General features: G+C 39.3%; 1 protein-coding gene across 1 annotated transcript in view; it reads left to right on the forward strand.

Moving 5' to 3' along the window:
* The window catches only part of ANKFN1 (ankyrin repeat and fibronectin type III domain containing 1), a 53668-nt gene that overhangs the window by 15286 nt on the left and 11815 nt on the right, over positions 1-26567 (forward strand). Inside the window, exons 5-11 of the mRNA XM_030461921.1 lie at positions 9916-10013; positions 11049-11139; positions 13431-13538; positions 20001-20100; positions 21107-21239; positions 21616-21732; positions 25378-25593. Of these exons, the coding sequence (XP_030317781.1) occupies positions 9916-10013; positions 11049-11139; positions 13431-13538; positions 20001-20100; positions 21107-21239; positions 21616-21732; positions 25378-25593 (863 nt within the window). The remainder of the gene's footprint in view (positions 1-9915; positions 10014-11048; positions 11140-13430; positions 13539-20000; positions 20101-21106; positions 21240-21615; positions 21733-25377; positions 25594-26567) is intronic.

Raw genomic sequence — 26567 nt, forward strand, 5'->3', positions numbered from 1 at the left:
AGGTATTTAACACTTTCTTTGCCTCAGTTTTTAACAGTAAAACGGACTATCCTGATGACAGCTGGCTTCTGGAGCCTATAGGAGACAAGAATCTAAACACTCTCTCTGCAATCCAGAAGGAAACTGTCAGTGATCTACTGGGCTGCTTGGATCCCCACAAGTCTATGGGACCAGATGAACTCCATCCAAAGGTGATGAGAGAGTTGGCAGAAGAGCTCGCCAAGCCTCTCTCTATCATCTACCAGAAGTCCTGGCTCACTGGGGACATCCCAGATGACTGGAAGTTGGCGAATGTCACGCCAATCCACAAGAAGGGCCGGAAGGAAGACCCAGGAAACTACAGGCCTGTCAGCCTGACCTCAGTGCCTGGCAGGGTTATGGAGCAGATCATCCTGGGGGCAATCACACAGCACCTGCAGGATGGACAGGGGATCAGACCCAGCCAGCATGGGTTTAGGAAGGGCAGGTCCTGTCTGACCAACCTGATCTCCTTTTATGATCAGGTGACCCGCCTGGTGGATGAGGGGAAGGCTGTGGATGTGGTCTATCTGGACTTCAGCAAGGCCTTCGACACCGTCTCCCACAGCATCCTCCTGAGAAAGCTGGCTGCCCACAGCTTGGACAAGCGTACTCTGCACTGGGTTAGGAACTGGCTGGAGGGCTGGGCCCAGAGAGTGGTGCTGAATGGGGCTGCTTCCAGTTGGCGGCCGGTCACCAGCGGTGTCCCCCAGGGATCAGTACTGGGCCCAGTCCTGTTCAATATCTTCATTGATGACTTGGATGAGGGGATTGAGTCCATCATCAGCAAGTTTGCCGATGACACCAAGCTGGGGAGAAGTGTTGATCAGCTGGAAGGCAGGAGGGCTCTGCAGAGGGACCTGGACAGACTGGAGAGATGGGCTGACTCCAATGGGATGAGCTTCAACAAGGCCAAGTGCCGGGTCTCCACTTTGGCCACAACAACCCTATGCAGCGCTACAAGCTGGGGACAGAGTGGTTGGAGAGCAGCCAGGCAGAAAGGGACCTGGGAGTCTGGATTGACAGGAAGCTGAACATGAGCCAGCAGTGTGCCCAGGTGGCCAAGAAGGCCAATGGCATCCTGGCATGTATCAGAAACAGCGTCACCAGCAGGTCCAAGGAGGTGATTCTGCCCCTATACTCAGCCCTGGTAAGGCCACACCTTGAGTACTGTGTTCAGTTTTGGGCCCCTCAGTTCAAGAAGGATATTGAGGTCCTTGAACAGGTCCAAAGGAGGGCAACCAAGCTGGTGAAGGGACTCGAACACAGATCCTATGAGGAGAGGCTGAGGGAGCTGGGGCTGTTCAGCCTGAGGAAGAGGAGGCTCAGGGGAGACCTCATTGCTCTCTACAACTACCTGAAAGGAGGTTGGAGCCAGGCAGGGGTTGGTCTCTTTTCCCAGGCAACTCTCAAAAAGACAAGAGGGCATGGTCTTAAATTGTGCCGGGGGAAGTTCAGATTGGCTATTAGAAAGAATTTTTTCACGGAAAGGGTGATCAGACATTGGAACGGGCTGCCTGGGGAGGTGGTGGACTCTTCGTCCCTGGAGACATTTAAAAAGCGACTCGATATGGCACTCAGTGCCATGGTCTAGTGACTGTGGCGGTAGCTGATCAAGGGTTGGACTCGATGATCTCTGAGGTCCCTTCCAACCCAGCCTATTCTATGATTCTATGATTTCAGTGTGGAAAACCTGAAAGTTGTTTTTTGTTTTTTTTTTAAATAGCTACAATTTTTGTGTGGTCCTGCATGTTTTACTAATTCTTTCACAACCAGATAATCTTATAATTTAGTATGGGCTTCTCTTGGTCCCTGTGAGCATGTACAAATAGGAAATATGTTTTCCTATCTTTTGTATGTTTCCCAAAATGTTTTGTAACCAAGTATTTGAGTTGTCTGTCAAGAATTGACTTCCCAGGTTTGATCAAGTTTGGATTTGTTCCTTAGCAGGCTTCCTGCACTGATCCCTCTAGAACTGTGCAGAGGGTTTGGGTCCAGATAGAGCTGTCTACTGTAATAGAGCCTTCACAAAAACCTGAGTACATATATTATTTGTTATATATTTTTCCCCACTTAGGCAGCAGCTAACTGTTCACTTAGCAGTGACAGAGCAGAAAACAGCAAGCCTGTGCTTTCTTTGATTTCTAGAAGAAACCTAGTCATGGACAGAAATGGTTGTAGATGTGAATCTTAGGGACAAAAATGAAGTGCTTTAATAAAATATCTATGCATCTTTCTAAAGCAGATGTCACTGCTTGATCCTGTTCCAGTTTATACTGCACTCAACTTGATCACTTATTATTCAGAGTTTCTTTGTGCATTTTGAAACTCATTCTATCTTTCCCTAAAATGGTTCTTAGTCTATTAAATAAATAAATAAATAAAGATAATACATTTCTTTGTAAGACATTTGGATTTATCCAGCTGAATAGGTGTGGTCTGATATTTTTTACAGGAATCCATTTATGGCATTTTATTAGGTCTCCTGGGCACTTTATTTGCACATTACATTTTGGTAGCTAACAGGACTTTGCAATTTTACTTCTATTTTTATGCCTAGCAAGTACAGAAATGTATAAATGTTAAAACATTAAACCTTTCTATTTCTAGGTCCTGTCAATTCTGTAGTATGTGTAGGACTTAAACTTTAGGAACTTCTATTTTTGCTTGTTATGTAACCACCTTTGAACATGGATCACACATTAAGTGATGGTGTAATTAACTAATGGAGTTGATCAGACACCAGTTACTCAACTCATTCTTTCCTCCTGCTTTGTGTTTTGTAAGGATTTTGAACAGCAGCTCAAGATGAGTGGCTATGAGAAAACCCAGACACAGAGTCTCTGGTTTTGTCTGTCTTTTGTGTCTAAGAAAAAAAGGCTCATATTATGATGTTGCTGAGTTTCAGACACTGCTTTACCCTTTACATCTGCTTGGACTTACTAGAATTAATAAGTATTGTTAACATTTATTTGTATAGGGCTGGGCATTATAGCTTTCAGTTCATAGGTATTGCAGAGAAGAGGTGAATTTCTTATGGTCAGTTTCTTATGGGCCTCAAGACTTTCAGATTCTGTCTTTAACAGATCTTTTGATTCATGGGTTTGGGAAAGCTTCCTCACTGGATCCTCAAACAGCAGAATGTCTTCAGAGGGGTTGTGGCAGTTTCCCTGCTCACCACTTTGTCTGAAGTTTTCTCAGCTCTGTCATGGACTTTCTGGACCATTTACAAGCAGAGAGTCCAAAACAGAGAGAGTTTTCCCCTCCGACCAGAACCTGATGCTGGTCTAGTAATTAGATCTGACCCACAGAACTGATAAATGAATTTAAATTTGGAATCAAGCCTTTGGATCTGCTTCAAGCTCTTACCTCATGCACTGAGCATAAATTGCAGGGTTTTCTGTTTCCATGCATGAGTGCCCAATGAGTTCATGCATGAACACCCAATCAGTTCATGCATAAGCACCCATTTAATTTGGTAATGAGCACCCAGCTGGTTCACACATGAGTGCCCTATTAACACATGTCTGAGCACCCAATGAGTTCACACATGAGCACCCACTGAGCTCACTCCTGACTATTGGGTTGGGTTTCTGGGGCAGGTTTCAGCAGGCAGGGGCCAGAGGGGTGGGAGGTGGTCAGGAGGTGCCTGGCTTGCTCCAAACACTGTGGAAAACCCTGTCATGAGTGGAGACAAGGGAAGGTGGCAGTAGGAAAGGGGGAGGATTGGTGTTCAGCCCAAGCTGAGCCTGGGAAAGGCTCACTTAAGTGGTTCACTTAAATGCTTGTTTAATTGTTTATATTTTCCTTCTTCTCCCTCTGAATGAATGATTAGAAGTTTGTGTCAATGGGCAATAAATTAGCAGTTCCCCAAAGTGAGAATGTTTTGCCTGCAACACCTGTCTGCAGTGCTAGGGAAAGGTAAAAGCTCTCTAAGTTACTGTAGGGATTAGTCTGTAATAAAACAAAAGCATTAAATATCTTTCACAGCTATGCAGCTAAGGCCCTGTTTAACAATATATACTACAGGAAAACCAGAAGAAAAGCAGCAGAATCCCCTTAAACAGATTACTTGAATTAGGGTTTGTATATTTACTTGCTTTGTTCAAAGTGCTCTGCAGTGTTCTGGTTTGTCTTGAACATTGTGATTACTTTTTTGTTTGCTTTTACCTTACTGTTCATTATTACTTAGATTTTAATGTATAATGTTTAGGGAGAAGCTGAGCTTAACCCATTCATTCTTCACACAAATGAGCAGCCCTTAAATTCATAAGGTTCCCCACTCTCTTTGGTTGCATAGATTCTATGAGTAAAACATCCCCACTGGCAGTGGAAATTCACAGAATTGGAGCCAGGCTTGTTATACTTTTGTAAGATGTGAAGCTTTTGCATAAGAACTCCACTTCTTCCCCAATCCCCTTCACAGTTCTAACACAAATTTTCTCCCACTTTTCTTTTCATAGCCAGAGTGGGATATATTTGTCATTGCAGGGCTGAGACACAAATCTTGCCTGGTATTACAATGCACTGCAGCTTTTTAATCACTGGCCCACACCGGAAGGCAATATGCAACCACACGTCACTTTCTCTTAGTTATAAAATGTTAGTGAGAAATATCATTTTCACTAACAGAAAGGAAAAAGTTCCTTCTTATACTTGCTAGAACTTAGAAAAAATGACTTGAGATAAAACAGTTTGGTTTTATTATTTTCTCTTGGTGAGAAAGTTATTTCAATGCAATAAAAATAATATTTTATAAATCATTTATGTAGTATAGATTTGCAATAACATGAACTAGTGAGACCACAACCAAGCTAAGGTGTGTCTTTGGCACTCATCCTGAGACACAAAATACAATATTCTGGGCTGGGTCAAAGGAGTATCCAGAAACAGGGCCACAGGAAAGGTTATTTAACATGATCAGTTATTCTTAGCAGGCATAACGATAAAGGAGCCCACAGCTGTTTGGAAAGCAGCTTTACTGCAGGTGAAGTACTAATTATTAAAAAAAATCTGAAATTAGTATTGAGAAGCTTTGCAGTGGTTTCAAATGAAGATGTGCTCACTAGGAAATAGTCTAGGAATGCTCTGAATGTTGTTCTCATCAGAAACCCTGAAATCCACCTGTAGCTCTTTCATACCAGAACAGAGAAGTGCTTTAGTTATTTCAAGTGGTCACAGTGCTGTTTGTTTGCATCTTGTTCATTCATCTTCAGCCTTATTGATATTTCTACTGATCCAGTACAAAGAGTCTTGAATAAGATTACAAAATAACTGAAATAATTTATGGGATTCAAAACTACACTGGTATTTGGAGCAGTTAGGAGCTCAGGTTTTAGTTTAAGTAGCATCTACAAATCACAGTCTCAGGCCATGACTTCACTATTTTAACTTCTGTGTTTGCACAGCAATATGTGTAAGTCCCTCAGGCATGTAGTAAATCCCAGTTAGTGTCCCTAAACAAACAAGTGAAAAGTTCACCTGTCCCTTTTGTAAATGCTGTGGCTCATCTCATATTGTCCCTGTCTCCAGTCTTAGCAAGCAGCATGCAGCCAATTCCATGCAGCTGGTATGACTTCCCTTTCTTCTACCATTCTTTGGAGAATTTCCAGACATGATAGAGGCATGAACAAAGCCTGAACCCAAATCTGCACAAATGGGCTCCCTTCTTAATTCAGACTGGAAAGAACAGTTTAAGGCAGCAAGGAGGAGCTGACCAAATACTGCAGACAATATTCTCCATCTGAGCTGGTGATGCTGTCTACTGCACTTCTAGATACCTCATCCTGATTTTATTCACACAAATGGCATTGTTCAATATCCTTAAATCAAACAGGAGTGTAAATTAGCAAAATTATTTTCAAAAGTATCACGAAGCAGAAAAAGATGGTGTGAAGTGGTCTCTGGTGTTTTACAGTTTTACATTTCAAATGAAGCTACTGAACAGAGCAACTACTTGTTTGGAGGCACTTGGAAACACAAGATCACACTGTCCTTCAGCCTAAGTCCTGAGAAGAAAAGGGAGAGAATCCTCGCTATTAAGATCTGGTTTAAAAACCATAATTCCACAGTGCTTTGGCACTGTAATTCAGTAGCAAATGCAAGAACAAAACCCAGCTCCAGAACTCCTGCAGACCCAGCTTAGCAACAGAACTCATATCCCTCAGTCTCCTAAACCTACTCAGCAATTCAGGGAGTAATTTAAGTGGAGTGGCAAATTCTACTGTGGCTCAGGCTATTTACTTGACTCAGGAGAATGCACTTTCCAGAGTGAAGCTGCAATAGGGTGAAGAGGCATTTCCTGCCTTTGCTTTGTCTTCTCTGTCTGTCAGGCTCTGATAGGCTGTTTGAGGTGTGCTCAATGTAACAGAAATGTAGGGAGTGGAAAGAAACAGGTGAAAATAAACTTCTCCCTTTATTTTAAAGTGCATGAATTGAGTATTTAAAAAAAAAAAAAACACAACTTGGCCGCAAGCAAGTTACATAACTTAGGCCAGTCTAAAATTATGTGCCAGCAATTTACATGAGTTTTATGTAACTGTTTATACTGCTGTTTATTTAAAAATTACTACTTATCTTGGCGACCGCAGCAACACATCGTGCATTTGCTAGCTCTGGAATACAGGGCACCTTCATTAAAACACATAGTCACCAATATATTAAGCACACAAAAAACCCTGCTCTGACATAACGTGAAGTGTCAGATGGAAAGCCGCAACAGCGAAGACATTCAGTGTTCACAACAAAGCAGCCCTTTGGGGTGTTCAGAGCAGGACTGGAACATGCTCCATCCTTAATTCACCCAACAGCTTTCAGGTCCTTTACAGCACAGTTGGTGCAGGCTACAAGACCAGCTCTTGTTCCTGGGCTCTTATAAAGGATCCTCTTCATCTTCAGGTTTTTTTATGCTTGAGCATTTTTCTGTTCAGTGGTTCAAGTGCTGAGGTTCCTTGGCCTTTTGTTCTTCCTTAAAGTCCCAAGTACCTTGAAGTCAAATGGTTGATTTTTTATATTTTTCTTTACGACCAGAGCAATCTCTCCCAGAACTCTCTCTCAAAAAGTAGACAAAGATTTAGGAAACTCTTCATGATCATGCAAAGTCATGTAATTTTTAGATTCACCTTAATCACAAGGGTAAGACATGGATGGATGTGCAGCTTTATATTGGTACTAGAAAGAGCTATAAATATCCCACACAGCCATAAAGTGGGAGTAACACTGGCTAATAAATAGAATATAGTTCATGGGGGTTTCTCTTGCAATTTTGAGCCTCCTGTGTGAACAACATTTTAATTCTCCTTGCCCTCATTTTCCCATACAGAAAATAGGGACACTTCTATTCACATATTTTTAAAAGGTTTAAAACCCAAAGAATAAGTAGAGTATTATGTACTGGTTTTAGACAACCAGTATGGTAGAAATCTGGCAATGTATAGCAGGAGATATAAAATTAATAATAAATTACTTAAGTCAATTTGCATTCCTTTAAAACTGCATCATATCAATCTCTACACACTTGAATCAGTAGAATCATGCAGAAAAAAGATGGTAAAAATCAAAAGTAAGCAAAAAATTCCAAAACTCGTGAAGTCCTCTTATGACAGATCTGCTTCAGTGCTTCCTGTAGATATGTTTTCAGAAGTACTTTGAAACAAGGGGAGAAAGAAGGCACTATTCCAAATCAGCTGTTCAAAAAATATTTATTTTTCAGCTATGGTTTTTTTTTAATTGAAACTGGGAGGCAGGGTTTTTTCCAATTGTGAAGTTTATCAGTATGTATATATAATGTTTATAAGTATGTGTATATTTATTCACACACACATATATCCAGTCTATATCAGCTAAAAAATTGGAAAACTTAAAAGCAGCTTAAACCTCTTTATGTCACCCTTGGCTTTTGTTTCGTGCTGACTAAAATGCAACCTTACCCGTGCCCTCATGCTGTGAAGCAGTTGGTCATGCCTGGGGATCTCAGTGAAGCCAGGATTTCTTGGCAGAATCTGTCCTGAGTGATAATATCTTGCTTTACATGAACCTTTGAAAAGAAAAATGGTATCTGAAGTGATGCAAGCCTGTTTGATAACATGTTCAGCAGTTTAAACAGGGTTTCTCCAATTTATTCCTCTAGAAAACAGGCATCATGTCTAAGTTTCTAACAAAGTCCTCAGTGATTTGATACAGTGGAGTTACCAACCCTGATAATCATGGTTTACAATGGAAACCAACAGGGCATCAAGTTCAGTAGTACATAGAATTAAGTTGTCAACAGAATCCAACAACATAATACTGTAGCAGGCTCTAAATTTTCTTTCTAATGTTCAGAGAGATATTCCACTAGAGGTGGCAGTAATTAGGCATTTAAAACCCACGGAAAAGCAGAAAAATGTACACTAAAAAAAGGTCAAAGACAACAGAAAAAAAACAATACCCTTTTCACTGCAGCAAATACAAAAATGTTGCTGAACATGCTGTGCATTGCACAAACTGCAATCACAGAAAAGATGGAACCAGGATAGAAAGGAAAAAGGAGTTGTGCTATTGACACTTGGCATTTTAGAAAAATGTGTTGGCAGTTAAATGTTGTATATGCTGCACAAAAAAAAAATATATGAAGCCTTTTTCTTTTCATGTGAAAATATCAGCATGGCACAGCCAGGAGATGAAAGTTCCACATCCTGACATGAAAATTCCTATACCTTACGACCTAATTAATGACTCTAGTAATAAAGTATCTAAAGCTATTTTGTGAAGCTAAAAGGGAACGTTTTAGATTAAATTCTCTAGATTGACATAAATCTAGAAAATGGGTATTTTCCCATGTCTACAGTGGAATAATTTAAGGAATTAATCTTACTACTTTTTGATAGATTTTCCTGGAAATTTGAGTCTGAAGCTACAAATTACTAAATCCCAGAGATAAAATTTTGGGATTAACCTTAACTTTAATCATGATACCAATTATTACTGAAGTATAATTTTAGAAAACGAGGCTGATTTCCTACTTGCAGCCGTCAGTTCCCCAGTTGCTTTTTTAAAAATCACCTTGCAGTTCTTCACAGTCTGTTTTACATACATATTCATTACTGCGGTTCTGAGGAAGAGTACTGGCAGCAGGACTACCAATTCCATAACCTCTCCAGCAGGACTAGGAACCATCAGCCATCTGTACTGGTTGATGGGAGCACTTGGGTGAAGGTACCCGTTGTCATTTGGGTTGTTGGACAGGTTGGGAGGGACGAGGCAGCCCAGCACCATTTAATTCACTTCCAAAGTGGATACAACTTAATAGATTCCTGTGGAGCTCTGTAATTTGATTGACCACATCAGAACAAGGCTTGGGCAAGAGAGCCAGAACCCACTGAAACCAAAGAGACTCCAGTCAGTGTCCTGTCTAGTCCAAGGAGGGTATTTTGATACAAATTAGTCCAGACTAGGTGTTTTGTGGTCCTGTGGAGCCAAAAGGACTCTCTGCCCATGCCTACCTTAGCAGATCCAATTGCAAAACAGTACTTTTTGTTGGTTTGCATATATAAAATGCCAAATGGTATCAGCAGGTCCAAATCTACTTTTTTCCACTGCTCTCTGTAAAAAATTCTTTAAATTTGGGCAAATGTTCATAGAATGTTGACTCAGTGTAACTTGTATTGCAGTGTACTTTTAAGCTTTCCTTCCCAAAAAGCTTTAGAGCAATATTTTACTTCTCTCTCTCTCACAGAGAGATATAATTTAATTATTGTGTGAAGTTTTGCTAAACATTATTGTTAAACACAGCTTATATTACCCACATGGGATGGGAAACTGCTGGGAGAACTCCTAACCTGTGAGTGATTCCAGTAGTTTGATTTCTTTATTTGGACTGGTGTCTGAATTGGCTTTCACCTGCTATTTCTTTCCTAGTGGAATGGAGCTCTTCAGAAGACTTTTCTCCTTTGGTTGGTGAAATAATCATGGATAATCTTCAGTCTTTGAGGTGCACCATTTCAGGTCTCAGAACTGTAAGTATCCAATGACTCATTTAGATCTTGATGCTCCTCATCACCCCAGTGACACAAAGACACTGATAATTTGCAACTGTGCCTGTTGGTAATAACTCTAGAGCCCCTTTCTTTTAGCAACAAGGTCAAATCATTAAGTATAATAATAGGTCTGGTATCCATAATCCAAAAGTCACAAATGAATAGGGAGACATCATGAAGTGTTTTATAAGTTGTCATGCCTAGGGGAAATCAGAAAACACTGGAATGGAAGCTGCTGTTTTCTGGATCACAGGATAATCTTAGTGAAGAACAAAGCCTTCTGGAAGATCTTGTCCTAACTCTACTGACCAATAGCAGTTCTTTCTCTTCTGCTTCTTGCAGGAACACACAGGTCCCTGGCAATCATTTTAATTTTTGTTATTTATTTTTTATAAATATTTTATACTGATGAGAACTGAGTCAGCATTGGAGAAAACTGGTAACAATTCATATGGATTCTCAAGCAGAATAATTTTGACCATATGTTTGAAAGTCTGTTTCCTACAGGCTGCTCAGAACCATTTGTGCAATCAAATATATCAATATAAAATACAAATAAAATATACATAAATAAAGCATAAATAAATCAATATAAAAGTTAGACTTTCAGAAGTGCTCTCCATTGCCCTAGATTCATGCATCATAATCAGTGATAAAGGTCTAACTGAAATCAGTGGCAGCCAAATGAAACTTCTGCCATTCTGGTAGAGAGACTGTTAAATGCACTAGGCAAAAGGGAGTGCCTGTTCCTGAGATGTGATTGTAAGAGTTCCCAGGGTTCCACTTTGGTAGAAGAGATTGTGGTTTGTCAGTTGGAGTTGTTCTGTTCTGTTACCCCTCAGCAGATCACCTGTCCTGAATTCTTTGTACCATGTGCTGATCTGTCATCGTGTCATGCTGCTAAAAGCCATTCAGGTTTTTCAAAGAAAACATCTTTGAGAGGGACTTGTCTGCAGTTATTACAGCCAAGATTTTGAGTCAAAAGTTCTGACTCCATTTTGTTTCCATCCCCAGGGCCAGAGGTTTTATGTCCGTGTTTCAGCTTACAACATGAGAGGATGGGGACCTCCACGCAAATCTACTCCTGCATCTGCTTGTCCTTCAAGTAAGTTGAGTTTATCTGCCCTCCTGGTTTCATCAGTGGGGTTGCTTTGTAAGAATTTCTCCCTCTTCAGAGAACATAAAAAGTCAAATATTCTGGCTCATTATTTGATTGCGGTGCCATCTAGGAGTGAAATAAATAAATAAATAGAACTCAACTCCTTCTACCCCCAAAACTAAGCCAAATAATCAGGTATGTTCATATATTTGTCTTCTCTTTTATTCTTCTCCAGTCCTTCAATAGAACATTGTCATATAGTCACTGACACTTAAGAATAATGAGAAGTATTCTGACCTTCATTACTCTTAATAGAGTTCTGCTAGATAAAACTTCATTTGTCAGTAAATGAACAGATCAAAACCTGAACTACTAGAACCAAACATATATCATCTGTAGTTTCCTCTTCTGCCTTGTGACATTACAGGTCCCATTCACTGGGCCATTCTTATAGCATCCTTTGTGTAAAATTCTCCATTGTGCACACCCATATTGGCAGCATCTAGCCCATAAGCACTAAAATGTCCCAGACATGTCCAGAAACCTGCCTTCCTTTCCAAACCTGTGACTGGCTTCCTCAGCTCCATTAGGACTATGGCTTTTCATTTGTAATTTTTAATCTATGATAATCACATTGTATAGTTATTTGCTTTTCAAGAATCAGTTTTCACTTCCAAACTAGATCAGCATATTACAGCTTTCTTTGTATTGATTAAAGCAGTGAAGTGGAACTTTTCATTTTATTGCATTAGCACTTGTTTTCATTAGACTGATGAAACGTTAATAGATTTGCATGCTAATGTGAGGAAATAAAGCAAGCTGTACCTACTCTCAGTAGTCATAATGGAGAGGATTGGATAAGTGGTACTCTTGCAGTATCATTGTCCCGTTCTGCTTGAATTTGTTGCAATATGCATGACAATGAGGGAAACTGGTCTGATTTCCATGTCATTTTTAAGGTAGACAGCAATCTGGAGTCACAAAAGGTATGGAAACACTGGGATAGAGAAGTCATGAGGTTGTTTGAACCACTGCCACTGATGACACCAAAGCACGTTGAGATTGGGGAATTCCAGTTGGTTCCTCTTGGCTGCTCAATGGAGATCTAAGAACTGGCTTCCCCACACAGAGCTATTAATTCAGCTCTCCCTTGATCCCTGCAGGAGCATCCAACATTCAGGACAACCACTCTGCAGCTGTTCCAACTGCCCACAAGCTATCAGGACAGCAAATGTCTTCTTTCCACCCTTTCATGGGGCTGCTATTCTACATGGCAGCAAATGCATATTTATAACCCTGGCACAGCAAGTTCATTGGAAGGAATGCTTGACTCCAAGCTTGCATTAGAAACTAGATTTGTATATTTAGTGAGTGAGCAAACTGTTTTTTGGTGGCTGTGAATATGTATGTGGCCTCTATGCCAACATGATGGAAGAATGTCTCCCTTGCAGACAAATCTCTTAGTACCTTGATCCACCATTGCTTTGAGTCAGGAAACTGTTTTCTCATTACAATGAAAGCATGAAAGTAGTCAAGCCTGGAATTAAAAAGCTGCTCTCTGATCCACACAGTTTCATCCTCCTCTTTGTGATGAGACTTGTCTATTTTTCAGAAAAGAGATTGAGATGTAGCTGGCAGCAAAGGAATGAAAACAAAGTCTTTTGTAGGTTAAGATCTGTGGGCCAGACAGGGCAGGTTCTTGCCTCACGAGTGCAGTGCTGAGCAGATTGTGGGCTCCAGGGCAGGAGCTGCCAGCGTTTGTCCAGGCCCCTGCTGGGAGCAGATTTTCAGAAGTGTTTTTACTCGGCGCCTGTTTCTTTGGCTGCAGAGATGGCTCTGGGCTTAGGAAGATGCTCATTCTTTATTTTTCAATTGGTTTTCTTCCTATATAGCTGTAGGAGAGTCACTTAGCCTCCTGATGTCTCAACAAAACTCAGAAGCAGCAATAGTGAGATCCTGGTGAGGTGCTGAGCGTCAGCACAGGCTGACAGCACTACAGCAAGAGAGGCCATTTATGTACTGAAAAGAAATCTCCATTGTCAGTCTGTACAGGAGCCTCTAGGAGCAGTTTGTGAGCTCTTTGTTAATAATCATCATGATTAATTACCTAGCTGGCACAAGGTAAAGGAAACATTATACAAGTATCAACAGCAGACTTTAAAACAACTGCCTATTTTTTTTCCTGTGTGCTCAGATGTAAAACCCCTCTAAAGCCAAAAAGTATCAGAAGCAAAAAAATATTTTAAAACTTCCTCCTTCTTTGTGTTTCATTTCTGTTTATTTCTTTTGTGCAATAGACTGGAAAGACTACAGTGGAAGAGAACCTCGGCACAGGGGACACACTGAGGCCCTGGAACGTCTCCTGCACCAGGTTCGAGCAGCTCATCAACATTACAATTGCAGAGGTGAGGATAAAGATCTGTGTGGTAGGGCACCAGCTGAAGCCTCTGTGGCGCCGGTAATTTTAGCAGTTTTCTAACTAGGTCATACCTTCTCATTCATCAGGAAAAGAAAGATATTAATATTGGCCCATCTGGAATCACTTTAGCATGCTATCTTGCTCTTAACCCTTGAAATTATTTGGATGAGAATATCTGAAAGGTAGAATGCACACCCACACAGACACTCCCTTTCTCTCCCTGTACCCTGCACACGTATTAATTTGTTTTTTCCTACAAATTAGTTTCACACAGGGTTCCACTAAAATGTTTCAAGAATCTCTCTGATTTTTTTAATATAAAGAAATACTTTTGAGAGTTAACAACTGTTTCAGATCAAAAGAGGCAACTTGGCTGCTTCTAAATGGAAGATACTAAGTACTCTGGTGGATGTGATGCCAATCTGTAATAAAAAATATTTGCACAGTGCAGTGGGAAGATAAGATTGCTACATTTTCAAATAGAATGGATCAAACCAGGAGAGAGTACACATCTCTCCAGCCAGCTCTTTGCTCTTCATTCATGAGAAACAGACTGTGCCTTTAATAGCTCAAGAGCCAAGGTAGCATCTTGGCATTCTTCTTCAAGCATAAATAAAAACTCCAGTTCTATATGGGTTGTTGAAAAGTACTATTTATTTTCTTAAAATAAACTTCTAACTGGAAAAATGCTTCATTGCAAAGGAACTGATTTTAAACTGAACAGCTGAACTACTGTGAAGTTTTCCTTTTTCTTCACCTACATAACTGTTATGTCAAGTTGCATCAATTAATTTAAAATCCCAGAAATACTTGGGGCTCCAATCATCTGGTGAAGTGGAAAGATGCAGCCTTTGTTCTGTGTGTGCAAATATGTCACTATCATGATGATCCACAGTCTGACACAACCCACTGTAACCATAGCAACTTAAACACTTCAGCTATGTTGCTTGGAAAAGGAAATGAGATATTGCAAGAAAATGTTGGTTTTCTAGTTAAAATTCATACAAGCATTATCACTTGCAGGTGGTCTTGTACTGAAAATACAGATGATGCATTCTATCTCTTGCATAGCTTTTTCTTGCTGTTAAAGAAGCTTTTTTTCCATGGTACATTTTTTCTTTCTGAAGTTTGTGCATATCTCAGGTCTTTCAGGCCACCTTCCTAGTCAACAGGGAATAAGTGATGGAACATCTGAGAATATTCTTAGTATAAATTGTTTTACTGACATACCAGCCCAGAACAGAAGCAGTTATAAACAACATGCAGAAAATCCCTCCTTTTGAGAATCTGACACCAGTGCCTGGTTCTTATAAAATTTCACTGCTCCAGAAACTAACCCCAGTCTCAAAGCATAGTACAGACAACTCTGTTGTAGATTCCCTAGCTCCTTTTCCTTAAATAATAAATAACAACAATATAGAAAATCTGTTTAGCTCAGAAGATTTTATTGCATGTGTGAAAGAGGATGTGGGAGCTTACATGTGGCAGTACTTAAGCAACACCCTTGCCTCCAACCAAATTAAAAATCCCATAATTGCTTGTAATGCTAGCATTACACAGTAGTATATTTTTGATAAAGCAGGATTATAATATAATAAGAGAGCCTTTGGACTTGCTTTAAATATATGACTGACGTTAACACCTTGTATTTCAGTATTTTGGTAAAGAATCAAGACAAAGATTTTTCAGAAAAAAGTGAGAACTATAACATCACTTTGACTCTGAAATTTCATTCAGGTACTTATCAACCTCAGTGAAATATGAGGAGGCTGATCCACAATCTGAGATAAGCTACTGTATATGATCAAAAAGTCCTAATAATGGTTATAATATAATATAAGCCTCAGCTAGAGTCTTAATTAATGTAAATTAGCATGATTCAACTAAGAGGGATTGAAGTCAGCATGTGTATGCTGTTATTCATAAGCTGATGGACCTTCTCAGGCATCTATCCATTTTTTTATCATGCTTCTCTTTACCACAACTCTTCTTTGATTTTACATTAATATTGTAACCTCTGTTTTCCTCATTTGCTTTAGGGATGTCAGTAAATAGCTGGACATGTAGAGTATCCTTGATTTTGCTTACAACCACTGACTTGCTGTGGTTTACAAATGAAGTAGAATCAAACTCTGCATTAGTTCAAGTTGTTAAAAGAAGACAGAGACAGGACTCAACCTCGGGGTCCTGGCACCTTGGCTGTTCATAAGTAACACCCCCCAGGTTGTCACATTCAGGCTGACTGAAGGAGAGTGGAGGAGCAGTGCAAGGGAGGTGTAAAAACTGAGGGTAATTGATCCAAAAGGTCTGAGATGCTTGGAGAGCAGGCGAAAAGTCAAAGAATACAGAGGAACTGGAAGAGCAAGGCTGTGTGCTGGTGCTCCAGAGTCATCTGGGAGGGCAAAATTGCCCAAATTCCACACAGATCTCTTGCCCAAGTCTGTTCACTCAGGCTTTGCACTGCAGCCTGTCTTTTGCCCTGTGCTTTGCATTTCAGAGGCTGAAGAAAACAAGCTTACAAAAATACCAGGAAGAATACATTGGAATGTAGAGTGAGTTTAAGAGCTTTTGGAATTAGATCAGCTGTTGCTTTTGAACCTGCTCTGTGATATGATGAAATCTCCTAGGGAATTACTTAGGAAGTTTTGCTTTCAAATGTTTAATCTTCTGGAAAACCCTGATGATTATAAACAACAGTCATCCATTTGTCTTCATAATACCATGCTACAGGCTATCATAACTGAGTTCCTACAATTGTATGTCCTGGCAACACTTCAAATGTATTTTTTAAGTATTTTTTTTTTCTTGTAGATCATTCTTTCTAAACAACTGTGAGTGGATTAAGTAATTCTGTGATGCTTCATTTAGAAAGGAACCCCAACTTTTCAGTAAATGCTTACCAGATATTTTCTTTCTGAAATGAGTTTGAAATATCTTTTCCTTGACAAGTGAGAGGTAAAATAGAAGTGTTCTAATTGACATTTGATTCACAAGCAGAGAATAGTTTTATTGCATTTAACAAAGAGAAGGATTTCTGAGCACAGGATATGTTTGGATTATATGTTAATATGTTGAGATTATAATTATTTGTGAGATTATACAAAAGCAGGCAAGCCATAGACTGAGAAGTTCAGGTAGGGAATTTAAGAAGTTAATTTCACCTGTTGAGCCTGACTTTGTAATCCAAAATATACCACTCAGTATATAAATAGCTTCTTCAGGAGATGCAGAATTTTCTTTTGAATAACACATCACCTTGAGGTGAAGTAATATAGAATCTATCATGGCCTCAACCTCTTGTAGTATCTAACCCCTACTTACACCTTTAACTTCTGTGGGAAATTAGGTCTCCATGCACATTATCCCACTGCCCATTGTCTGTGGTGATAAAAATGTGGAGCTTTAAGGTGAGTTTGAATTGAAGTTTCCAGATATTTGATGTAGAGCCCTAAACCACATATTATGCTCTCCAGTAGGATTTCAGTGGGATCTAGCTCATCCTGTGCTAATTTGCTTCCTTATTCAGGGTCATCCTAAATAATACTTAGTTGTTCCACAGGATAGCTGATTTGTGGGGCTAAGATTTCAGATAATTTTGCACTGAGGTAATTCCACTGACTTCAGATCTGCCCCACTTGCCTAGTGATAGGCCAAGGAATTCCAGATGATCTTCCTCCTCAAAGCAATGGCATAACAGACATTCCTCCAGAGCAGAGACCCCAGCTGCATGCTAGCAGCCTGAGTATGCAACTTTCTTCTTATTCTTCCACATCATTTTAGGCTGCTTTTAAGTATCTGTTGCATTTAAGTGAACTGCAGAGATAGGTCCAAGCTGAGAAGAGGAAAATTGCTCATGTTGTACCTGCACCTTCATAGTCAAGTGCTGACTGCAGCCCAGGTTTGAATGCTCCTGATCTAATCACTGGAAATTCTCTCATCTCAGCCACTATTTGTTCACTCCTGAACTTCTATTAAAACAGTTCACATCTGTATGGCTGCATCATTTATTAATATAAACCTATTTCATTGTTGCTGGTGCTTTTCTAGAAAGATTACTCTGTTATTTATTCATTAGTTAGATAATTAACAATGTTCCATTTCCTGTAGACCCAAATTATGCCCTAATCTCACCTCCCTGGTTTTTGGCTTCCAGACACACTATACTGTGAAACAAAAGCAAACAGCAGTGTAGGAAAGTTACAGTCTCCATCTAGTTTTGCATTATTTCTTTTGTTGTTTGTTTCTGCAAAGCCATGGACTAGACCCAACCACTAAATAGCCCAATAACAGATATTTCACTTGTAATGTGCCTTCTTATTTTAATACTGCAGTCTCTGGGTATTTTATACAGAATTATCTTCCTTTTGCCTTCAGCAATTTCCTCCTCCACTCCATCCGTCCTTAGGAAAAAAAAAATTGCACAATTAGAATGAAATTTATATTCCTAAATTGGTCTTAACCTTGGAAAAAGGAAACAGTAGGGTGAGAGTTTTCAAGTAGCATTTTTTGTTTACATTACTGTGATATACAGAAAAAAAATCACAGTAAAATAAAAATTATCTGAGAAGATATGGATAGAAATACAAGTTGTTGTTTTTTTTAAAGAAAAAAACCCCAAACAAACAAGTTGCTTCAAAGGAGCAGTCTGGATTTGGTCTGTTAAAACAAAACTGAACGGCACATTGGAGAATATGCCATGGAGAACAAGTTTGCACTGGAAAGACAATGGATTTGATTATCCAATAAGTCTCATACATCTGAATTGCATGATTTCACCCCCAATAGAACCTTGTTCTCTTTGTACTTGCTGTTCAGCAGAGGTAATTATTGCTAACAACATGTCTTCTTTCTCTGGTTTTCAATGTGCAAATTTAGTCATAATTTAAAATATGTTGAGCACTTCCACAGATGGGGTTTTGACAAGAGCAAATTTAGATGTTCTTTAAATGTTCAAACTTAGAACTCACTAGGGAGGCACAGATAGACAACTCCTATTCTGCACTGGAGGTAAGTGGGAAATATGTTACCCTGCAAACACCTAAGCAGACTGATTAGCAGCTTCCAGCAAATAATTCTTCATGAGTCATGTTTTTCCCCCACTGGAGGAGGGTGTCCCTCAAAATGTTTCACACTTCAGTCTGGATGGGTATCTATGCCTCATCCAAATAAACAGGCAGATTCTGGAAAATTGAGATGGAGTTTCAAAGTTACATTTTTCTTCTTTTCTTTATTTTCAGATCACAATAAACATCTGAAGAATTAAATCATTTATTACTATTATTGGTATTATTATTATATTTATTTATATTTTTTTGCTGTTTCTCTTACAACAGCATTAAACAGGAGGGACACTGAGGGTTTTTTGCACCATCTTTTACAGGCAGTTTTAAGCACTCCTTCCTTTTAAATGCCATATGTGGCTAACAGCAGCTGACAACACATTGCACACTGGGTCATCCTGCATGGTCCTGACTGCCATCTATTGGCATCCCTGCTGCAGTCTGCCCCCAGGCACATAGGTGGACGTGGCTCTTCCACAGTTTTCAGTCCCACTGGGATTTTTTGGCTTTGCCTTACAAGGAAACTGAGGCCATGCACGAGAGAAAGAAAAGCATTTTGTGAAAGTCATGAAAATGAAAAATAATACAATTTATAAAAATTTAACCACCTTTTTGATAATACTGGGCAAATATTTGAAGTTATAAAATTCTTCTGTTGAGAGAGCTGGTCCAGAGATCCTTGCAGGAAGCCAGCAGGTCTCAGCTTTGACATGAGGTGAACAAATGAGTTTAACACCCCCACCTTGGATTCCAGATTATTAGGGGGCAAATGTAACTGTGAAAGCTCTGAAGCAATACAGGTGAGTAGAAATTGTTGTGATGGGGGGGGAAAAAATCCGAAGAAAAGCATGTGCATTTAATGTGATGCAGAGAAAGATGAGGGTCAATCTAGTGGTTTCCTTAAACCTTTTGTTAGGTTAGACTGGTGATGCTGTGATGTTAGGGATGGCCAGAGCTCCAATTACTCAGTTCTTAGAAGCTCAAGCCATATGTGAACAGATACAGAGGAATTGCAGCACTCTACAATGTAGACAGATGGTTTGATTATCCTTTTGGTTTTCTGAGACCACCTGCAAAATTCACATCTATTTTGAACATTAGGATCACTTGACACTAGTTCAAGCTATATTTGCTTAGGAATAAAACATTTTATACCAAGTCTGAGTTTGCTTGCAAGTAAGGAAATTGTTTGCTTTTGCATATCACTAAGCTCATAAAAATATAAGCAAAATGTTGTTTGAACATGTTTCTAAATTATCTCTTTCAAAAGAAACAGAGTGGGCATTGACTGCAATTTAGTATTGTGGTTCAAGAGACAAAAGTCCTTTATGAGATATTAACTGCAATTTAAGTACTGGGTTTGGTTTGCTTTTTATTCTCCATTTTAGAAAGTTCTAAATTACAGAATGCTGGTCGCAAGCAATCAGTTTCCAGGAGCTTGAAGCACCTCTTCCATTCATCAAACAAGTTTGTGAAGACTCTGAAAAGGTCGGTCATTCATTTTATCTTCCAAACATTCTGAGTTTTAGCCAGCAGTCATTGTTTATCTGTAAGAGTGAAAAGCACCTTAGAAATGTATGTGGAGGTTCTTCCACCAATGAAACTGCAGTCAGAATGAACCTAGTAAGATCTCATATGTGTGAGACTGGGAAAGCAATAGGACAACAATGCTCCATTTTCTACTGAAATCAATAGAGTCTTTTCATTGTTACTGTTAGAAACAGATTGGAATTGTAGCAGAGGGAAATATTCTGTGCAGACACAAAGTGCAGTTGCTGAGGTACTTAGGAAGTACTGCCCCTGTTGCTGCTCAGTGGTGAAACTGTGGGGTTTATTTCATTCATAATATAAAATGCAGGGCTCAAATAACATGTTTTAATAGTCTATTGGCAAAAGCAGCACATCTAGAATTCTCTCATATTTTTAGCTAGGTTTGCAATCCAGTGTGACCCAAACAGCCCTCACCCTTGATAATTTCTTTTAGCAAAGGAAGCTGCTTATACCAGATTATTTCTTCTTTTATTGCCAGGAGTGTTCAGTTTGCTTTTTCTTCTTTGTATTTTGATAAGAGTTTGATTCTTTCTGAAGAGCTCTCCAGAGTCTTTAAATTCCCTAAGGCAACTACTTAACGTATGTAACTAATTGCAAGGGTAAATATTGAAAGGAATGATCTCTATAAACAGTTTTGCAGATATGCTGGCCAAATTACACTCAATTACACTAATGTAAATCCATAATAACCCACCTGATTTCAGCTGAGTTATTTCAGATTTCCTTTGAAGTAAACAAGGGCAGAACTAAGCCCATTAATGATAAGAAATTTTGGTAAAATTTCTGATTTCTATAAGGCATAAAGCCTCCACTGTGTACTGTTTATCCTGGCAAAATCCATACTAAAACTCATGTCAGTGACATAATTCCTTAGATTCCTGTAGTCTCACATGGCTGTGAACAGATATAAAAGGTGTTTGACAATGTTTCCTTCTTTCTCTAGGGGACTCTACTTATCTGTTATATTTTTCTACAAAGACAATTTATTAGTAACCAATGAAGATCAAATCCCAATTGTGGAAATCGATGACTCTCACACTAGTTCAGTTATGCAGGATTTCCTGTGGTTCACAAAGGTAACAATGGGAGCCTGATTTCATATCTACATTTTCATGTAGAATTTTCATTTCTATAGGTTTGTTGCTAGTGGTGCGTTAGCTCATCGTTCTGAGTATGAGAAGTGACATCAGTAAAAAGCTAAATGATGAAGTGCTTTACCTTTCACTTATGCTTAAATGCAGTTGAAAAAAAGCAATTTAAATAGGTGTGTGATGGTTACAGAATAACTGTCTGATTCAGTGTCTGCTTCATCTTTAGGCAACTCATTGCCTCCTGCAGAAACTCAAAATAAGCATTATTCTGATTTTTCCAAGTCCAAAATACTTCGAGTTTTATTTCTGCTATTGTAAATGCTGAGAACAAAACCTGATTGAACTGGGTATGTTTTTGCAGTTGTCTTGCATGTGGGATGATATCAGATGGCTGAGGCAGAATATGTCTATATCTGTGTCCTCATCAACAGCACTTCAAGCCAGGCAAAAGATGCTTTCAGCAGCAGCCCAGCTGCAGGTTGGTTGAATTGCATATTTCTCACTATTAAATTAGTAACTTTCTGATCTCCAGGGGATAGTACTGCCAGCTGCCCTGTGGTTCACCACTGCCCACTGCTCTGTTCTTTGGAGCAACATTATCATCTACAGTGAAATGAGCTACTGAGCCTTTCTGAAAGCTGGAAGGAAGGAATTACACTAAAAGTAAAGACCAGGAAAAATAAAGGAAAGAAACCTTAGGGCAGACAAACAAACAAATCACTACACATCAGCCTGTGGGTCTGCAGATTGGGAATACAAGAGTTATAATCCTAATATTTGCTGCTCTAAAGGCCTATTTACTGATAGGTATTAATATATTAATGAATCTTCTAAGTGTGGGTAAGATTTAGTACTCCCTTGTGCTATATGGGAAGCTGGAGCTTCTGTCCCCAGCAGCAAGCACAAGCAGACTGCTGGAACTGCCAGGATACTGCTCTCAACTCACCCCTGGCTTACAAACTGCTCAAGTTCAGGGCAGAATTCAACTGCTTGACAGTCAGGATGGCTGTGCTGTTGTGGTTTGCCATTTGGGGAATAAAAATGAATCTTTCATTAAGTTCTGAATGGAGCTGCTGACATTTTTAAGGTGAAATGTAGCTTTGTGCAGAGATCCAGTCAGAGACTTATTTAGACCCTTAAAAACAGAATCTGAGAGAGATCCAGCAGTGCAGAGAATCTCATGCTGACCTCTCAGAGCAGTGGTAAGGACAGCAGCACTACCTGCACTACTCACACCAGGTTGTTCAGGCAGTGACTCTCAGGGTGGTTCTGTTCCTGCCTGTGCTACAGATACAACCTGTGTGATACTGAACATTTATCAGTCGACTATTTCTTATGCAAATAGTAACTGCAATTTCTCCTGCAGAACATTTTAACATTTATCATAAAGCTTTTGAAGAATGGGTTTCATGATAGCATGAAATCTCTAGCTGGAAGGTAGATACTTCCATAAAATATTTACTTTTGTGGGCAAACACTTTCAAAAAGATGTGTGAATGATTTTTACAGAAAAAGTATATCCAGACCTCATTTCTCCTACCTTTTGTCTGAATGAAGTTACCAGAGCTTCTCTGAAAAGTCTATGGTACAGTCATGGAATTAATGAAGATCTTCATATTGCTTGGCTCATGAATTTGCCATACAGCCACCCCTCTTGTTATTGCCAGTCCATGCAATAAGCTAGGTTTTATAGCAGCTCTGAGAGCCAGATTTGTGGCCAGTATTAAGAATATCCACGTGGGGTTTCTTTTACATCTTTTGGCAAAGCACACTGTACAGGAGTAGCCTTTCTGGGCAACCACCTGTCTTGACTGATTTCCCTAAAGTATCCCAAATATATGGAATGCCAGCCTGCTGTACCTTTATTGGACGACCACCTGTGTTAAGCAGCAGCTGCTTGTCAGTCCTTTGAGCTATCACTAAACAAAGCTTTAACTGTATCTGCTGAATGTTCCCTGGGGTGTGGTTAGCTCAGCTCAGGTAGCACATATTCCTTTGGTCAGGTTGGTTTCATTCCCTCTGTGCAGATTGCCTTTAACAGAGCTCTGCCTGCATGGACTGCACCAGGATTCACAGGACCCTGTGTTTGTATTCACTGCCAGAGATGTTAAGATCAGAACTCGAAGCACAGAGATGAAGCAAATGTGTCCATGTGGTACATTGCCCTGTTGGATTTCAGGCAAATTTATTGTCCTTAACATTTGTTCTGTTAGCTTGGTTGGTCCCCTGAGGAACACACAGATTGTCACTGATCTGCCAACCTCAAACCGTGTGTGGCCCAATGGGATCCACCAATGGAAGGATCTCAATAAAGTTTATATGGTTGAATACATTTTATTGATGCAGTTAACAGACTGACTCCACAGGAATTTAGGACAGAATGGAAAAGATCAGTGACAACACAGCTGCTAAGGGATTAGATCTGTAGATTCAGAGACAACAGGGACTGTAATTTTCTCCTGTTGTTACCACTAGACAACTAAAGCAAACAAAACATAAGGGATAGGCTGCCAAGCTGAGCAGGCACAAGACTTTTTAGTATGTGATTAGTCAGATATTCCTATTAGTAGGTACCCCTATTCCCAGTGGTAGTGCCAGTTTAATAATATACAGTTAGTGATAGTGAAAAATAGATTTTCATCAAGGCACATTCATATGTTGCAGTGCTTAATATGACAACTGAATGGCTGCCATCCACCTGAAATAATTTGTTCCTCCATTGGACATATGGCTTAATACAAAAGGTATACTCAAGACATTCAGTGTTAACCAGTTATGGAGACTAAACCTCAAAAAACAGAACTGTTAAGAAAAGGAGAGGGGCTACATAGACATCAACAGGATGCCCTGGAGATGGATGAATAGAAATAAAATAGCTCTTATGCCACATAAAGGGAAGTCACTGTGCTGGCTACCTAGAATTAATAAACAATTTAATAATACAGTTTATAAGTAAATATTGCCTGGTAAGTACAGGTAAATAAATTCAGGATAATCTGTCCTTTTACAATGTCATTAAGTTAATGTACAGCACTTCCCTAAACGTACAATGTGCTACATTGTGAATTCAGGTTTTAATTTTAAACTACCCCCATCCTTATCCAGCTTACTGTAGATCTCTTGAGAAGTCACAAAGTAATGAGCATATTTCAAATGTTAGGCATTTTTCTTTAAGACATCTGGGAATCTCTTCAGTGGCTGGTCACTGGATTGAGTGTGTTTGCACCTATAAGCAGATGTCTTACTGTGTAAGGAAAGGGATTTTGACCAAAATATGTATTTTATGTGGAGTCTTTTAAAATTACTTTTCTTTAATCCTCACATATTTTCCTGGAGAGCTTTGCCCTGGTAGTTTGTTAGTTTCTGCTGGTTTTGCCTAGCACATTCTTAGTATCTGAAGTAAAAGGAAAGGGGTCCCTGTCTCTTCACATTCCTCTGTGTTCCTTCAAAAACACATCCCACAGTTTAGCTCCACAATTATTTACATTCAGCACAGATATGAGGGCTTCTTGCTTCTGCTCTTGAAAATAATCTGAATAATTTTAAAACAGAACAGAAGATGGAGATTACAGTTAATGACCCTAACAGAAAATATTTGAAGCGTCCAAATCAAATGATTTGGGGATAAAAGAAGAATTTTGTATCATCTCTGACATTTGGTTATGGGGAGGTTAAGATAATCACCTAGTTCTTCAGTTCTTCAAATCAAAGTTTGATACCAGAGGAATCACCACCAAACCAACACTGAGGTCTTTTGAAAACTGCATCTTTTTTCTTTATATGACTGGGAAAAAATAGAAAGCCCTGCCCAAATCAGTGAATTACTTTGCAGTGCTTCTTTTAACATAAGTACTGGGTCTTTTAACATAAGTACTGGAGAACTTCCTGATGTTGTCCGTTAACTGTTGGACTACACACTGTTGAACAAAATACACTGAAGGATCCACAGTACAATCTACTAACACCACCTAGGAAAACAAGACCTAGGGTCAGTTTTTTACTGAAGCCATTAGGACTGATGTCAGTGAGCACAGAGTTACTGTTTAAAAAATGCCTGCTATGTTTAAAAAATGTCCTGCTATGTGATAAGTAACTTTAATTTGATAATTTGCTTCTTTTCTAGAATTTGCTGGGAACTCACAATTTAGGCAGAGTTTTTTATGAACCAATCAAGGATCGACATGGCAACCTGCTGATAGTCACTATAAGAGAAGTGGAGAGTCTTTATTCTTTTTTTAATGGCAAATGGATGCAGGTATCCAAACTACAAAGCCAGAGGAAATCCCTTTCGACTCCAGAGGAGCCAACAGCACTAGACATCTTGCTTATAACAATCCAGGTACTGCTTTACTTCTCTTACTGTATGTTATTTGCTTTTGTAAAGCCTGTGCCAGAGCCCTAATTTTTGGAAGATTCATGTAGAATTTTAGGCCTTAATCCAGTGCCCAATAAAATTAATGGCAAGGCTCCCACTGAAAGCCAAGACTGATATTACTTCCAGTGGGTCTGGAATCAGAACCTTAATTGTAAAATATCCAGGAGATTCTAAAGAAATTACTTCAAAATCCTAGCAGAGAATAGCACAGTTTCTATCAGTTTTGGGAAACCATGCTATAGAATAAAAACCTTTAAAATTCTCTGGGATGTTCTTAAGCACCTACACAGAGACATTTTTACATGCTGTAAGATTTTTCCATCGAACCCTGAACACTAAATCTAGGTTTAAATCTTTACTGTTCTATTAAGGAAACTTGTTCTGTGGAGTTCAGAGTTCCTTGGAACCTGGTGTAGTTGCTAAAGAATTCTCTACTGACTGTAACCCTCCTTTAATTTCTGCATAACATGTCCCCAGACTTCACAATTAGAAAAATACCAAGATGAGGATTGAGCTGAATAGTTTATTTGCATAATCAGCTCTCTCTCTAGAACTCAGTTGCACAGTTACCCAAAATACTACAAGACAAATCATTGTCTTAGTCTCTTCTTTAGCACTTTCAACTATAGATGGTGAGTGCGGGGGTTAATTTTTGAATTAGAGGCACTTTCTTGGGCAGAGACTGTGCTTTTTGTACTGGACACTGACAGGCAATCAAAATATACATTAGCAGGCTCCAGGAACATTTAAAAAAAATCCAAAAGACAATAAAACCTACCTGATTTGTGTTAGATTTGATGTATTAAAATGTGTTAAAGGTGTAGAAAAATGTCATTCTGGGCAAAAGTTTTATATTAGGAAACCCAAAATACAGGCCCGATCAGATTTCCACAGAGATCCTAGTGGAAAAAATGTTCCCTAATGGTTTACACATTCCT

This window comes from Calypte anna, chromosome 18, assembly GCF_003957555.1.
Source record: "Calypte anna isolate BGI_N300 chromosome 18, bCalAnn1_v1.p, whole genome shotgun sequence".
Taxonomy (NCBI): Eukaryota; Metazoa; Chordata; class Aves; order Apodiformes; family Trochilidae; genus Calypte; species Calypte anna.